This window comes from Corapipo altera, unplaced genomic scaffold (assembly GCF_003945725.1).
Source record: "Corapipo altera isolate COAL_440 unplaced genomic scaffold, ASM394572v1 1, whole genome shotgun sequence".
Classification (NCBI taxonomy): domain Eukaryota; kingdom Metazoa; phylum Chordata; class Aves; order Passeriformes; family Pipridae; genus Corapipo; species Corapipo altera.
In genome coordinates, this window is record NW_020884873.1 from 28,037,428 (window position 1) to 28,055,552 (window position 18,125).

The 18,125-nt window shown below is 37.8% G+C and overlaps 1 protein-coding gene across 4 annotated transcripts in view; it reads left to right on the top strand.

Moving 5' to 3' along the window:
- Positions 1-18,125, top strand: part of PPP1R12A (protein phosphatase 1 regulatory subunit 12A) — a 113,588-nt gene that overhangs the window by 26,684 nt on the left and 68,779 nt on the right. For all 4 annotated transcript variants that reach the window (XM_027655443.1, XM_027655453.1, XM_027655425.1 and 1 more), the window contains exon 2: positions 11,234-11,364. In XM_027655443.1, coding sequence (XP_027511244.1) covers positions 11,234-11,364 — 131 coding nt within the window. The remainder of the gene's footprint in view (positions 1-11,233; positions 11,365-18,125) is intronic.

Sequence of the window (18,125 nt, forward strand, 5' to 3'; positions counted from 1 at the left end):
GAGCATTTGTGAACAGTTGTTCTGTGCGGGGTCAACTTTTATCTGGCAAGGCTACTGGCTTAAAAACCCTCAATGGACCCATGTTGGTTCAAAACTATTTCCTGGTGCCCCAGGCCAGAGTAGTGAATGTCAAGTGGGTTCAGTGTTGATCGGGTCTGGCTCCATGGTGCAAAAAAAGCAATGGTGCTGTTGGTGAAGGTAATCAACCTTTTGGAATAGTGTAACTGTTGACACGTTATTGCCTTTCTGCTAATAAGCCTAATGAACCTCAGTTATCTTGGTATCTGTCACATGAATTATTTTTTATTTGTTTGTTTGTTTTTTATTTATTTTATCCAGCACAGCTAACACTTTCAGGCATTTGTGTTACTGCTTTGCAGCGCTGGTACAGTGTAAACAGCCCTTTACTGTTTCCCAGGTATTTCAAGATCTGTTTAGAAAACAAACACTGGCAAACTTGAAGCTGCATTAAGTTCTTGAATAGTGGCTAGAGAGCTGCCTAAGCACACTTGTGATTTGTATTACCAAGATCTACTGAGTTAAAATAGTGTTTAAAATACGGTTTTAGTGTTTTTCTTAATTACTAGTAGATGAGAAGATATATAAGCCTCATTACACAAGAGAAAACTTTCTGATTCTTTCAAAACACAAAGTAGAAGTATTTGTTGACCAATTTTCTATATTTTTGTATCTATGCCTTGTTGCTATTTTTTTCCCATTCTTATCATACTTGAGAACTGCTTTAGTATTCCTGCCCCTGCCAGCCGTGTTTTTTCACTGAAGTTCATAACTTTTGTATCCAAATTTCTACTCTGTTACTTAAAGCTTGTACTATTTATACCCATTTTTAAATCTGATTTTATCTTGATTTTTCAGGACTTTTATTTTTTGGAGGTATTTTGTTTGGTTTTTTAGTTGCTGCCATACTTTTGCTTTATTTCTCTACTATTGTAACTTCCTTATCAAATTGCTTTTTCGAATAATGACTTCTGGTCCATGTGATACCCATTCAGAGGACAAAAAAAGACTTGAAAATCTGCCCTTTTAAAATGCCATGTATTGTGTATACATGGTGATACATACTGTTGTGGATGGATCTAAATAAACAGATTATTTTACTTGTTGTCTCTTGTCTTCCTGTCCGTTTTTCAATGTAATTGGGATGTAAGTGGTTTCTTAGGAACTTGTGATTACTTGCAGTTTCTTCTTTTAATCCGTCCTAATGAGTTTCTAATGGGACAACTGTACCAAAAAATTTCCTGTTTATATAGACCAGAAGGAGTCCAGTGTCAAAACTGGTACTTCTGTCCTGCTCTTTTGGGAGAAAGAAAGTTCCAAAGTGGATGTTGTTAATTTTGTGGCTGGAGATGAGTCGTTAGGCTTCTGTCTCTGTTAGGAAGTACTCATGACTGTTTTCTTGTGCTAGTGAAAAATTTGAGTACAGTCAAAAGGCAGTCGTTGGAGGTGGGACTGGGGTTGCTGCTGGGGCAAAGGAAGCACACATATGCGAGTGCAGGTTTCATCTTTGCTCAAGTGAAGCTTTGCTCAGCAACCTCACCATGTGGAGAGCCTATTGAAAAGGGTGTTAAGTTACACTGTGGCAAAAATGCCTTTTTTAGAAATTGCAGACCATATCTGTGCAGATGAACAGCTGCATAGCTGGCCTTTGAGAGACAAGGAGATGGATCCTGAATACTTTTTTTATTCTTTATAATTGACAGAGGCTTGTAGTGCATTTGATTATTATCTCCTTAATTGTTTGCACAAACGGTTTTGTTTATTATTCTGAAACATGCAATGTATTTCATGTAGGTTATTTTAGAAGATTGTTTAGCAGATTTAGCAAAGGCACAGCATTTCTTTGTGCAGATTAAATGAGAAAAAAGGCTTTGGACAGGTTGTTCCAAACAATATTATGTGTGTACCTACAATGTGGAAATATGAATATATACATGGAAATTACCTGACACTGAATTTTTTAGCATTGTCTGTATGTTATGTGCTCCCCTCTTGGAAGTTTGAAGGAATTACTCGGAACAGAAAGCATACCAGGTCCCAGTTTCTTCTGATTTTGTTCTGAAGTCAGAAATGAACTGAGCTGTTTTAAAATTAAGTTATGTGTGTACCACAGCCAGACTTCTCTAAACAGGAAAACTGGAGAGCTGCTACTTGCTTGGTTTTTTTTTTTTTGAAAAGTGAAGTTAAAATGCATATATGCCACTGCTATGTGTAAAACACACTGTGCTAACAGGATTATGCTGGAGGTTTATCACATATAACACCCTGTGTTGCCCTGCTTCAGAGCTAGGTCTGTCCTGAGGAGCATTGAGGTGTTACTGCTGGTACACTTGGCAAAAGTGTTGTCTGACACCTGCAGGATTGTGGGGACTGGAAGCTGTAGGTTTCTCACCTTATTACCATCTGAATAGACAAAATCCATATTAAATCTAGTTTTAAGAAAGAGCAGTGTTTGATATTTACTGTAACAGATTCAGATAATTTGCTTTTGGAGAATTTAACTTAAACTGTATTTAATTGGGTTTTTTTTTAAAAAATCCTTCTTTTTTTGTTAAAATTTTACTGAGACTCTTAGAATACTTTCATCCTGAACCTGCTGATTTGCAACCAATATCGACTTCAAGACTTAACAGGATTTTTGAAGAGTTGGAATGCTTTCCTATTTATCTAGTCAATTCAGTGGATCATAAATTTGATCATAAATTGAAAAATGTACTGGGATTTACATAACAGAAGAATAGGTTTTCTTGTCTCAGTCTAGGAGGAGAAGGTAGCAGTGGCAAGATGTTCTTTCCTTAAAAATGGAAAATTATGGGAAACAATTAGTCACATTTCCTGTTTAGGTGTAGTCCTACCTTTGTTCAAGTGGTTTTGTGTACAAAATGCACTTTTGATAAACAAATATATTTACCACATTTAAGATTATCTGATTAATGTTTAAGCAATTTGAAGTACCATTGTCACTTCTAATATGATTCTTCATTCCACATGACGTGATTATATTAACTTTTTACATATAAAATGCGTATAAATATAACTGATGCGTAATTCATACATCATATGTACTAGTTTATTATGTTAAATTGAATTATCCAAATTAGCCAATTATTTGGATAGATTCTCCTGCTTAGGGGGTAAAAACGTCCTGACTGGTACCAGCCTCATCAACTTACTACATCTGCTTTTACTGCTAATGTGTTGTATAATGCTAAGGATAAAACCACACATGGCAAGTGCTAATTGAATGAGTATCTTACAGCCTTTTTGTACCTGTAATCTTGGTTTCTTCTGCTAAATGTGCTTTTTATTGTCAAATGTAATGTGTATTAGGAAAGTGAGTACACAGAAAGTCTGTCTTGGTTTCTCTGGTATGCTCTATCAACATGTATATTTTTTCCCTTGTTGGGGTGAAGGGTTATCATTGTTTTACTAAATTCAGTGTTATTACTTCTATTCAGCTCTGCCACTTCATTTAGCTAAAATTAGAAAGCAGTGAGAACTTCCCCTAGATCCTGCTAAAGCAGAAGATTAAACGTCAGTTGATGACTACAATACTAATGCAGCCTGTAAGAGTTCACAGAGGAGTGCTGATAGATGTGGTCAGGTTTGCTTTCTTTCAAAGCAGTGCAGTTTTCCACTCTGAAGAACTCAGAACTGTATAAAGGTGATAGTCAGAAGCAGAGGGAAAAAAACCAAAAACTTGGCACCTGTGGTTTAAATTTAATACAAGGAACATAGAGGCAAACAAATGTATTTGTTTATGTAAACGGATTCTTCTAGTAAATTTTCTTGATGACTTTTTGTTAAGAAAGTATATTAGGGCATATCAGAATGTTAGATATTTTAGATTGAAAAGGTGCTTGAACTGGCTCATGAACTCAGTTGCCCATATGCTAAAAACAATTTGTTTACTCACTGAAAAAAATAACTGTTTGAAATAGGATTGGCATATTATTAAATTTGACTGGGACAGAAATACATGTCCTATACAATGCTGCTTTCTCCTTCTCAAATGTAATACTGACACATTGTGTGACCATGAAAAGTAATCGCTATCTGCCAAAGTTATAACAATAAATGCTTAATGAAAGCATAATTGTATAATAGCACTATATTTTTACAGTATGATAATTTTGTTTACTCCTAAACCCTATTTCTTTTCTATGAAGAAAGAGTGCTTCCATACCTGTCAGGAGGTAGATGTGGGTAGAGGGTTGTATGTCTCTGTCCTACTGAGCATGGTGCATCAGCCACAGGGCCTGTTCAGCCTTGAGAAGAGACATCTGAGTGGGGACCTCATCAGTGTCTGTAAGTATCTGAAGGGAGAGTATCAAGAGGATGGATCCAGGCTCTCCTCAGTGGTGCCAAGCAATAGGACAAGAGACAACAGGCAGAAACTGATGCACAGGAACTTCTTTGCTGTACACTGGAACAGATTGCCTTGACAGACTACGGAGTCTCCGTCACCGGAGATATTCAAGAACTGTCTGGACACAATCCTGTGCCATATTCTCTGGGATGCCTCTGCTTGAGCAGGGAGGTTGGACCAGATGACCCACTGTGGTCCCTTCCAACTTCACCCATTCCGTGATTGTCCGATTTGTTGAAATTGCCTCAGAAAGCAATGTGCAAAGGCATGGGCTAGAAGAAAGAGAAGGCCGCTTGTGAAACAAATGAGCCTGAAATTCGTTTCTGGATGTGACTCCCAAATTCAGTGATTTGATAGGTTTCAACAACATGTAGCTAAAATGAGAATCTGTCATATGTAATTTGTACATACCTACCTGTCTAAGCCTTCAGGGTTCAAGACAGCTTGTAATTTGCACATCGTACGAACTATAATACCATGCTGTCAGTCACATTTTCTTTTCTGTATTTCACCCAAGAAACTCATGATCTTTCACCACGTTGACTAAGAAACCTGAATGTGAATTTAAAAGCAAGTTCCACATAATGTACTAGTTTTGTTTTTAAATTCAAAGAAACCAGAGGGAACAGCAGAAGTTGTTTCTCAGGTGCTTAATACCATGAGTTTAAGGGAGAGCCTCATTTGTGTGAGCCCAAGGATTGTGTGAACTTCAGACAGAGTTTGCTTCATAGACCAAGATGCTCCTCACCAGCTTGGTCAATATATTGAGCCAGGAGAAAAAGAGCATTCAGGCAAATAGATCTGTGCCAGCATCAGTATCTTAGTTTTTCAATGCTGTTTGGTTTGGTCTTTTCCAAAATAATTTTTTTCCATGGCGTCTCATTTTCCCAGAATTGTCTGGGGGGTTTAGGGCAGGGGGGTTTTTGGCAAGTTGTCTTGAGAATTTTCTTTGAGTTGAAATACATGAGTACTATTAAAGTTTAATATTTAACATTTAGTTTGGTGGTTTTAATTGGGAGATAAATTTTAGTGTGCGGATCTCAAGCACTCCTGAAAATAGATTTGCACACAGCTAAAAAGAAAACAAATATTTATTTGAAAATACATTTGCATGTAATACTAGGTAGCCTGGGAATAGCTGGGGTTGTTTCAGCAAGAACAGGAAAGGAGGCATTAGACTAGGTCATTTTTCCATATGATGTCTGCCAGAATGAGTCTTGAGCCATTACTGGGGTTGGGAACAGTAAGGGTAGCATCTCTGGTTATAGTAAATAACATGTTGCAGCCAACTCTCCTCTTCCTCTTATTTGTCTTAGCAGGAGGTTAGAGGGCAAGAATAGCTCTATCTTTACTTGAAACACTCTAAAACCACTTAAATATATGTATCCTATTACAGTCCTGATTAAGAACTATGATTAGGCATTCATTAGGATTTAAACAGTGGAAAGTCCCTATGAGATCAATTTTATAATATGTAGATTATATCAGTCTAAACACCGATAGATTTTAGTATTTTTCATGAATTGTACCCATAATTAAACTTATGGATTTAACTATAAATTACAAAATAGCAAAGCTTTAGAGCATGTAATTAATTCAGTAATTCAGTGTAGCAAAGTAAACAAGGCAAAATTGTAGTATGGAAATTATATTATGCTCTTACTGCATATTGGGGCTATACAATTATTGATTTCATGTAGCACCTGGCTTTATCCACCTCTTGGAGATGAAATAAAATCTAAGTGAATTTCTATTGACATACAAATATGACAAGTTGTTTACATGAAGTGGAAATAATAGCTAGAGAAGTTTGAGTTCTGGAATGATCTGTCTATTTTTGGCAATGTTTGACAGTTCTGCAGCGTTCTAATTAGGTAACGGTGGTTAATGGGTGCTCAGTTTCATAGTCTCTGCATGCCTTCCCCATGAGACTTGAATGGGCATGAAACATTGCATCAGGCTCAAGTAGTGTTTTCTCCTTAGGAGAAAGTGTCTCTTTCACCTGCTTTTGCAGGTGTCTAAAATGATTCTCATTTTCTACACTTGAGAGTGAAATGTTTTGAGAAATTTCTCTGGAGAAGAGTTTGCTGCCCTGCAGTGGAGGAAAGCCTTTGACATTGAAAGTTATGCCAAGATTGACTCATGTTCTGGGGTGAGAGAAATACAAACAGTAAACTTGAAATGCTGGAACTGGCTGAGGCCATGAGATGCTCTTGAAATGATTTGGGAGCTTGAGTTATTTGGTATGGCAACTATAATTTTAACTCCTTTTTATGGACCAACTCTCCAGTATTTTAAATAGTAGGCCATTCTTAGATGAAAATAACACACAAGTGCAACATACACAAAATATTTACAAAGAAGTTAATTAAAATAATACTAGTCTAGCTAAACAGTAATATTACTAGTTTAACAAGAATATTTGCACTGTAAACTGTTCCATTTTTATTAGAAAGCATACTTTAATAAAGTAAAATATTCAATCCTAAAACTAGATTTTGGCAGTAGGCGAGGTATCAGGTATTACCCCAACTCACTGAAAAATAGAAGCTCTGACTTGTGGTTTGTCTAAATGAACACTTAATTTCATAATTAAGCAACATTTGTCATCTGTAATATTAAATTAGTACTTGAAGTTCTGTTACAACACCAAAACTCTCCTGTTTCTACTCGTAAATGTGAACATCAACAGCAGCCTTTCTGCCCTGTATGTACTATATTAAATAGAATACCTGACCATTTTAAAATACCTGCTTTTGTAGTGTTACTTGAATAGTAAATAAGTGTAATAATCCTAATATTTTGTGACCTAATTTGTTGGTAAAAAACTCAAATGTCTAGACCTCATTAGATGCCATTACCTCATTAGATGTTACCAGTAATGAAAAGCAGTAAAAATTGGAGCCTCGTGTAAGGTACGTACTGTACAGCTCTGCTGCCTGTGTGTGGGACAGTAGCCGAATGATCGATGGTCAGTTCCCTTCCCTACAAGATTTCTGATTTCTAAAAAATAATTACAGACTTGTTTTTCCTGTCTTTTGGGGAGGAGTGCTATCTGCTGTATTCTTTGGCTGAAGAACCAAGCCCTTTTGGTATTCTTTTAAAGCTGTTTATTTTTAAAGTTACTCAGTTATGTCTACCCTTCACCTATGTTCTTAACACCTGATTGTAATGAGAGCCAGTTGTATCACATGCCACTTGCACTGGGATATGAAGTCATGGCGAATACACTTAAAAGTTTAGCATGTTTAGCAGGTATCTGGTTATCCGCTTTAGAGTATTTATGGGAAAAGGTTAAAATGTTGTCCCCAGCATCAACTGGACCTATCTAGGACTGGTCTGTGTGGGAGCCAGGAGCTGCTGATCTTTGCTGGTATTTGCAGTCCAGGTTTCATGTTACTTTACAAATGGAAAGTGGGTTTTTTTCCTGGACTTTAGTATATTTCTTTTGAGATTTCAGTTTCTGTTCTTATCAGAAAAGGTAACCAGACTTTGTGTTCTCAACTTTGCTTTGTTTTGCTTCCTTTATGACTGATTAGCTTAGTTTCTAAATTGGTTCCCAAATGAAAAAAGGTTTATATGATTGCATCGTGCAACTGTCATTGTATTTGGGTATCATTGGCTAACTTAGATCAAATTTGGCAGGGGAATGAGCGCTTCATGTGGAAATGCTGCCTTTCTACCAGCTGGTGGAGGCTGGGGATGAGAGACAGAAACCAGTGCATGGGATGAAGAGTATCTTGTGTGTGTGAGCTCCCATGTTCTGCTAGCCCCAGGAGCTGGCTGGTGTGTGTGCTCTACAGATGTGGTTTGCAAGCACTCAGAAAGAGCTTTAGGGTGACCTGTTGTTCTGCTAAGTGGTAATTGAGGCTCTAAGTGGGAAATATGGACCATGAAAGGAGAGACTGGGAATGAGGGGAGATGAGCTCTAAGAAATGAGATGAATCCTGAAAGGATTGTAACAGATGTGGAAGAGGAAAGCCCACAGTTGTCTGTCCTCTGTGCAGATTCTGGGACAGAAATAATGGTGGGAATTTATCTTTTTGAATCACTCTAACATCAGTGGAACACTTGTTATTTACATCTTGCATGTACGTGTCTTTTTCCTTTGTAATATCTTTGAAGCTGAGGTCTAGAAGGGCAGACTATTTGGAGGCTGTTGCTTTAAGTTTATCATGCTGCTCTGACAAACTTTCCTTTTGTGGCTGAGGTGTCAGCCTTTAACAAGAGGCACTTCTGACACTTGATAAATATTGCTTTTAGAAGTGAGCAGTGCAGTAGAAATGGAAAAACATTGAGATAAAATTTCTTTTATAACATTTGTTTCTTGGCTTTCTGACTTAAGATACCTACTGATAGTCAGCGGTGCCTTTCATATGGAAAGTGCTGAGACTGATAGGGGCTGCCAAACACCTGCCTGGGATGCTGTTAAGGAGAAAAAGGGGACATGAAGAAATAGGATACATTATATACATGTTCTTCAGCAATAGAATCAGTTGTATTTGCTTTTCTTCGCCTTAAGATAGATAATACCTTTTTGGAGGCCTCAGTGAGTTTTCAATAAAATATTTTTCTTGTTATGAATGTGCTATCTGATAATACATGAGAAGTGTATTTGAGCTCTTCTGATTCTTGCCATGTATGGCACAATAAACTGCCCAAATTTGGTCAAATATTTTTAGCCACTTAGTCATATGTCTTTTAATGTGCTGCATATGTAAGCTTTTGATTCACTTAGCAACAGCATTTTTATGAGTATATCTTGCCAGGTTTTCTTATGTATATTTGAAAAAACAGGCAAGGATTCTTCTGTGTTGGGTTGTGTCACAATTAGTTGGGTTGGGGGTTTTTTTTGTTTGTTTGTTTTTTAGTAGTGCTAATCAATTTTAAGATATCCTTGCTTTCACAGATGATGAATTCTAGAGGATTTTAAGATACACAAGTATGCAGCATATTAAAATATCTAAATTTAAAAATGTTTCTGATAGAAATTTATTTTTCCTTATAATTAACTGGTGAATATTATTGTAGATACAGAATATCACTGTATCAGGCAAACTGGATATCCAGAAAAATATGGACATGTGGCGTGTGTGGCATATGGCTTGGTTAGTGTTTCTGTTAAGTGTAAACATCTGAGCTTCTTGAATTTGTTTTCCTTCTGAACTGATTTATGGTCTTGCATTTGATTCCCTTTCATTTAAGTAACGCGATGTCTTACAACAAGAGGAGATTCTCTTCTTTCAAGCTTGTAACTAGTGTATAAACATTGTACACTGATGATAAGTGGAAGAAATTAAAGACAATATGCTTGATGAATTTATAGTCTTTATTGTTGGAATATGTTAAAAAATTATTTTATTAAAAGAATTCCTGGTTTATGGATGGATATGACTAAAACGTTTCCAAGGCAGTTTTCAAAAATACCTGAAAAGGTAGGAAGGTTTCTGAATGTTTTCACTCAAGAATGTGGTTTTGTGTTTAACTGAAAAACAAATAATGCAAGCAGTGTACTGCAGTCGAGCTGCACATTTCTGAGTGAAAAAGTCCAGATGAGGCTCGTTAAAACAGTTCTATGTTACATTCTAAACAAAGCCTGAAGTTCATACCTAACTGAAACAAATGGGGTCAAAGAGGGATGATTTGTTGCTGTTTTTGTTTGGCTGGTTAAACTGGGCAGCAATACATCAGTGTAGCTGTTGCCTCAACATTGCAGAATGAAGGAAAGCTTCAGGATTCATCTTGGAATGTCCAATTGCTTAAATAAAGAAATCTGAAGGATTTTTTTCCTTAGTAAAGCAGTATGTAATTTTTTGTCTTCTTAGAAGTATACTGGAAAGTAAAATTTATACCTTAATTGCATTTAATTAGAGGCATAATTCTCTAGAAGGATTTAGGAGCCCAGGAGTAAAGTTCTTATTTCAGCCTTCTGGCTATGTAAGATTGTTGATTTATTAAGCTAAAAAGTTAATACCAGTCTTGTGGGGTCTAGCTGTTTAGAGTTCTTGCTGTCCTGAGATGCAGAGGGACTTTTCTCTCAGTTGCTCTGCCCTTTTAAGGGCAGCATTATGGAAGTTGGCAAGAAAACTCGCTGAGCACCCTGTGAGAAAAATACTTGAACACAGAGAAGCAATGCAAAATAGGAGTCAGTTAAGATGGAGGTCTGCAGAATGGCTGTAGTTCTGCATCTGGGCAACACTGTTTGCTTGGTGATTAACAGATGTGCAGATATGATAATATTTTTGCAATTGCCAAATTGATACTCAAGTAAGTTTTATAAACAGAGATGATTAATAGACTGTTAAAAGATTTATGGTGGTATAGAATATGCTGCATTAGAAAACAGCAGGGGGATGTTGAAATACAATGTAGCATCCCCTTGGTACTCCTTAGTCTCAGCTGTATTACAGTTGAAACCACATTATGGTATTGTTTCCAAACTACTCCCTATCTCTTAGTCACAATTCTACTTCATGGTTAGCATGGTTTATTCAATTTTAATATCCGCTCCAGTGGCCAAGCTGGGCCTGGGGTGGAGTGAGGACCTGGTTGGTAAGTGGCTTCTCAGAAAATCAGAATGCAGGTACCTGAGAAAATAATATTTTTTGGTTTTGTTAAACTCTGTTTACATTCATTTATTTAAAGTTTTACAAATTTGAAACACCTGCTGTTTATCTCTCAAATTCTTCCTGTCTTGCTGTCAGAGCTCAACAAGTTAACCATCCTTCCTCATCAAACCTGGAAATACTTACCTTTTCTCCTGAAGATGTTGCTTAAAGATGCACAGTATTGTAGAACAGCTTTAATATGAACTTACTTCTTAACTCTTTCTTTCTTTCTTTGTAGGCTTGTATAGATGATAACGTAGATATGGTGAAATTTCTGGTGGAAAATGGAGCAAATATTAATCAACCAGATAATGAAGGCTGGATCCCTCTACATGCCGCTGCTTCCTGTGGATATCTTGATATAGCAGAGTAAGACTTTTTCCTCTATTTTTGAAATCAATATATTTTGCTAATACATTGTTAGAGAGGCACTAGAAGCAGATGGTATTCATAAATTGTCTTTCTAGTTGCCTCTGGGATGTGTAGTGAAAAAGAATGCTTTTATATTGTGTGTTGGTTGTGAAGTGTGCTCTGTCCATAACTTTGTGCATTGCATTTTCTCTTTCTAGCTTTCTTACATTGCATCTTAGGTAGATACAAACATAAACAAAACATAAGACTGTTTATGACTGTCAGATCGTTTTTTTAAATTATTTTCTTCCGTAGAAAGATTTTTTTGGGGGGAGGCATATAGAGAAAGTTCAAATTTACATTTATTAGTGGTCTGAACCATTATCCCAGGATAAGTCTGTGTAGGAGATACATTTTGCAGTTGTATTTGCAGTCTTGAAACATTTGTTTTTCAGCTGTGGTCTAGAACAGTGACTTTTGCTAGTTATTTTGGCTGTGGAGCAAAATCTTAGAGTTCAAGTTAGATGCCTGTTACGGTATTAGTTAAAGCTTACTCACTACTGAATTCCAGGAGTGGTTTTATTATTCTTGAAGTCTGTTCAAGGCCAGTGAAGATATGCTAAAATCAGATTTTTCTAAAGGTTGTCTCTTTGAGCCTGAAATAATGGTTGATTTGAGAAAATGTGTGATGTACGTGGTTCAGCACACTGTTGCTGCAGCTAAGCAGGTAACAGTGTCTTTCTAAAGACACTTTGGGTAAACACAAACTTCGTTAATTCTGCTAAATTCACTGTGATGTCTGATCCAGTGTAAGGTTTGTATAAAATATAAAACAGTATTTTCTCATGTAATTACAGTGGCGAAGAATGGAAATGATGAGTTTGTTCTGTGAGTTTGAGAGTTTTAATTGCCTCAGTCTAAAGGAAAATGAAAAATTCTGGGGACTCGTATATAATTTTCACTGGGAATATTTTTTTTTGGGTGTTCATATGGTGAAGTGCCTTGTATGTCCTTGGTATAACTGGGGCACTGTGTGACCACAGCATCTGTAATCTGCGTTTCTATGCTGTGCAGATGTTTGATGCTGTAGTCCATCTTGCATGTGTATTGGTAGTGCTTACTTGATGACCATACTGTGACAAGAATTTCCCTACAAACTGAGATAATAAAGCCTCTCTTCAGTTTAGTGGAGATAAAATACCTGCCTTTTTTCCACAATAAGAAAAAGTTGAATAAGTGTTCTTGATTTGGCATTGCAGCTTAATGTAGGCACGTGTTCAGGAAAGAGACAGCAATGTTCCATGTCCACAAGACAGTTTTTTCCTGTTGACTTGAGTATCTGAAATCTGTCACCTTTTTTTTATATCAGAGTGGAACAGAACCAGTGTGCATATTTTCTATAGATAGCTTTTTGAAAAATGAGGTTATTGGGGTATAATCCTGTGGGATGTGGGACGTATAAGCTGTTGGAAGAGCAGTGTTTTTAAGGTGCATGGAGTTTTGAAGATAAACTGTTGAAACAAATTTCCATATACAGTTGAGAAGAGTAACTTGACATGGATGTGGCAATACTTAGATCTGATGAGGCCCATGGAGTTTAGATTTTCTTAAAACTGCTTCTCCAAGAGCTCAGCTTCAAATAATGTACAAAACTGAATTCTACAAAGCATAATTTGCAGATGATGCAAAATTGGGAGAAGGTGAAACGAACTTTTAATTTGGGTAAATTATGGATCTTATGTACGTAGTTCTGAAAAGATTACAGCTAATAGCTTGTCATCTTTCAGTTCTTTATGATTTAGCATTTTTGTAAAGAACATCTTCTGTTCTTTTCCTATTTTTGTGCAAGAGAGAAGAGAGTCAGGGAATGAATTCTGGTGTTCCCTAACTTTGTTAATGAAAGGCTGGGAGCGTCTGACCTGTGCTTCCCTTTCTCATCCTCCTGTGGAACTGCCTGTTGCCAGCTTTGTAGAGCTTCTCAAATTGGAGACTCAGCAATCTTATTTCTGCTTCCTCTGCTGGCATCTTACATCTTATTAGGGCTTCCTTCAGATGAAAACAGCCACAATTTATTTCTCTTGAAATAGCACAATCTTTTAAGTTCTCCAAATATGCAAAATTACTTAATATATAGAATTTGTTTACAATGCTTATATTTTTACAATTCATAAGAAAAATATTGCACAATAGCATACTTTCATTATTTCAGGTTTGCATGTTTCAAAATCAAAAATTATGTCTAAGAAAGTAACTGAGCTAGGAGATGAGGATATTTTCTGCTACAAAATGCATTTTTATGTTTAAAATCTTAGAATCATAGAATAGTTTGAGTCTGAAGGGGCCTTTCAAAGGTCATCTAGTCCAACCCCCCTGCAATGAGCAGAGACATCTAAAACTAGACCAGGTTATTCAGAGTTCCATTCAACTTGGCCTTAAACAATTCCAGGAATGGGGCATCCACTTCTCTGGGCAACCTGTTCTGGTGTTTCACCATAGAATCATGTAAGTTGGAAAAGATCCAAGATCATCAAGTCCAACCTTTGACTGAACACCACCATGTCAACTAAACCATAGCACCAAGTGCCACATCCAGTCATTTCTTCAACACTTCCAGAAATGGTGACTCCACCGCCTCCCTGGGCAGCCCATTCCAATGCTTAACCACCCTTTCAGTGAAGAGATTCTTCCTAATGTCCAACCTGAACCTCCCCCAGAGCAGCTTGAAGCCATTTTCTCTTCCCCTGTTGCTGGTTGCCTGGGGGGAGAGGCCAATCCCCACCTGGCTACACCCTCCTTTCAGGTAGCTGTAGAGAGTGATAAGGTCTCCCCTGAGCCTCCTTTTCTCCAGACTAAACAATCCCAGCTCCCTCAGCTGCTCTTCATAAGACTTGTGCTCCAGACCCTTCACCAACTCTGCTGCCCTTTTTTGGACAAGCTCCAGAACCTCAATGTCATTCCTGTAGTGAGGGACCCAGAGCTGGACACAGCACTCAAGGTGTGGCCTCACCAGTGCCAAGTACAGGGTGACAATCATTTCCCTGATCCTGCTGTCCACACTGAGGATGCCATTGGTCTTCTTGGCCACCCAGGCACACTGTTCGTTCATGTTCAGCCAGGTGGTGACCAGCACCCTTGGGTCCTTTTTCACTTGGGCAGCTTTCCAGTCACTTTTCCTCAAACCTGCAGGACTGCAAGCGGTTGTTGTGACCCAAGTGTAGGACCTGACACTTTGCCTTATTGAACCTCGAACAGTTGTCCTCAGCCCATCAGTCCGGTCTGTCCAGATCCCTCTGCAGAACCTTCCTACCAGAAGGGTAGAGCAGATTAACACTCCTACCCAACTGAGTGTTATCTGTGAACTTACTGAGGGTGCACTCAACCCACTCGTCCAGATCATCGATAAAGATTAATATTAAACAGGACTGGCCCCAAAACAGAACCCTGGGAAACACCAACCACCAGCTGAATTCACCATTCACCATCACTCTCTGGGCCTGGCCGTCCAGCCAGTATTTTACTCAGTGATGAATGAATAAAGAGTCCAAGCCATGAGACACCAGTTTCTCCATGAGAGTGCTGTGGGAAACCTTATCAAAAGCTTTGCTGAAGTCCAGGTAGACTTTATCCACAGCCTTTCTCATCCACAAGGTGGGACACCTGGTCATAAAAGGAGATCAGGTTGGTCAACCTGTGCTGTCTGCACCTGATCCCCTGATTGTCCTGTACCTTTCACTCACAGTGAAGAATTTCTTCTTAGTACCTAATCTAAACCAACCCTCTTTCAGTTTGAAGCCATTCCCCCTTGTCCTGTCACTACATGCCCTTGTAAGAAGTCCCTCTCCAGCTTTCATGTAGGCTCTTTTAGGTACAGGAAGGCTGCTATGATGTAGATCCCATAATGTACACATTCTTCCTAAGTAGTACCTGCTGGTACTCAGATGTTCCCAAGTGAGGGCACTCATATGCTGGAGATATGTGAGAAGTACCGAGTATGTAGGTGGTAGGGAGCTTCTTCAAAAAAACCTCTGGATATCTCAGGGAGCCACCACTTCAGCCATGTTTGGGCACTGGTCCCATGCTGATTGCGAAGGGGCTGATGAATTCATGGCATGACCTCCACTTGTTGGGGTTTTATTTTGCTTTTACTAACTGTGCTGTCTGGTCACTGGGCTTGTCATTGCAGGTATATTCCCTGTCCCTGTTATCCTCCACTGTGTTCACCAGTCCAGTGGCATCTCCCAGCAGTTTCTCCTGTCCCATTTGAGCTTTCTGCCCTTCAGAACAGCTGTATTCTCTTGCCTATGCTTCCTGTCTCTTCTAAAAAAACAAATCTTCCAGTTTAACAAATGTTAGTCTTATGGAAGGCCACTTTAAGTGAAATATACAGCAAGAGAACATAGTATAGTGTGAAATAAAGCGTCAGCTGGTTGCACATGGGGAGTTGTGCTGTAAAAGCAAAAATTCTGGTGTGGAGAGCAATTGCTCCTGTTCTTTCTGTAGTTTCTGCTATCTGTAAGTGCTAGGAGTGTTTCAGCTTACTGGAAATTCTTTGAATACTTTTAATTTTAGAATTGCCTGCTTAAGTTGCTGTTCATCTAGGTTATGATTATATGAATTACCTTACAAGTAATTGTAATATGAACATGTTTTCAATTATAATTCTTCAAAATTGCCAAAACAGGTGGATTTTGTGTAGCATGTTCTCTTTTTGTATTCGTCTCCATTTTTTTCATTACACAAAACTTTACACAAAGGAACCTTTTTTTCTCTAATGTGCTAGTATGAACTAAAAAGTCAGCATCAAATGCTTTGTAAAATTTTAGTTATATGAATAAAAACTTTTATGCAGGAGGACTTGAACAGAAATTTTGTGTACATTCTTTAAGATGGTATTTAATGGGTAGGATTAAATTTACCTTTGTAAGACTCCTGTAAAACTATTTTTGTATATAATGAATTATTTTATTTGATAGATCTCTTCTACAATTTAAAAGCATGTATATTTTTTCAGTATCAAGGAATAGACAAATTCCATTTTAGAATGTAAAAAATGTAATGGACGAGGGAAAAACAGTGGTATTTAGAAAACAATTCTAAAATGCTTCTCTTTTATTTCTCTCTGCTTTGTATTGCACCAGATTAATGTAAAATAAAACTGAAATTATAGAAATTTGTGGTCAAGAATTAAAGTTTGTGTTAAAAATTTATTCTCATGTGGGTTTTGTAGGATACCTAGTTGTGAGTGTCTAGTTGATGTATTTCAAACCTTGTTTGCAACTGTACAGTTATACTACTTAAATATGAATGCTTTTTCATTTTACCCAAAATGAAAGAAGGTTCATCTTCCAGCAAGTGTAAGAAAAGTGTTTTTCAAAACCAACTTAGAAGTCAGTGACAGTTACACTTTTGTGCAAAAAATCCCCACAAAACAAAAACTGAAGGGGGAGAGAGATGTCTGCTGAGGGCAGAATACCTTCATGTAGTAGGTATTACAACAGTTTGCCCAATGTTGCTGTAGATACTAAAATTCCTCATGGATTCAAGGGTTGAGAAGTCCGTGGAGGGTGGATATATAAAAAAAATACAAATGCAGAATATATACGTACAAATGGGATCTGGTTCAAAAAGTTCATGAAAGTAGATGGAAACTAGAAAAGTATTACAGGAAAAATAGCATGTATTTGCTCCATTTTTATTCTCTGTGAAGATCTAATTTCTGGATATAGGCTAGTTGTTGAATGAATGCTTGAACTAAATCTGTATGTTTGAGAGCCATGTTTGATACACAGTTACATATGCAGACCCTAAGACTTAGCACATTTTCAAAATACACCTTCATTATTTTAGAGGCTTTAAAGGGTGAAGCGTGTGATTGCAGTCAGAAAGAGAAAATCTTGTAAAGTTCAGAACCTTCTCACTCAGTTTATTTAGGAGGAGAATAGCAGCTTGACCAACTCTGCTGCTCTAAAACCCAGCTCACCCACTTTCCTTCCTTCCTGAAGTATACCTGTGTTGTATCCTCTCCTTCCCCTAATATTTAAAGCAGACTTTAAGAGGTTTGTGTGTAACCACTCGCTTGTTGCTGACGCCCAACTGTTCTTCCAGACTCCAGACACCTGAAAGTGAACCCAGACAAACTCGTTTGCTGAAGCCTCGGCAAACCATTGTCCCAGGATGTCCCTATTTTAGTAACAGGCCATTAAGACTAAATGAGTGATCATTGTTTGATATACAGAGGACTCAGAGACAATCCTGAAAACCTGTAGTTGGATACCTAGATGTTCGATTATAGGGTGCTTACAGCTCTAGTTGGCTTGTGGGGACTGCTGTGGGCGCTGGCTGGTAATGATTCCTGCTTGTGCTCTTCTGACAACAGAGCTAGTAAAGAGAATCCACTGCAGTTTCACAATATGCCTAATGAGATCTAACTTGAAACTACTGCGGAAACAAGGAGATACTTTCTTCCGTCCTCGGTTTTACTCACTCCGCAGGCTCTTACCTCCTCTCTTGCATTATCTAATTATCACACAATGTGGGAATTATTAGCATAAGACTAACCTTCACGGAGTTTGGAGGATTTATTCTCTTTTGGATCAGTGAGCTGACCTGCTTGCCAGCAGCAGTTGGCATAGATACGCAGGTAAAAAAAAAATCTGAGCTGCTTTTCAGACATACCTAGTACTTCTGATCAGAAGCGTGGCTGTGTAGAGGTGCCTGTGCAGTGGTAGAGTGCTGTGTTTCATCTCCCACTTCATGAACCTGAAGCAGTTGGTACTGTT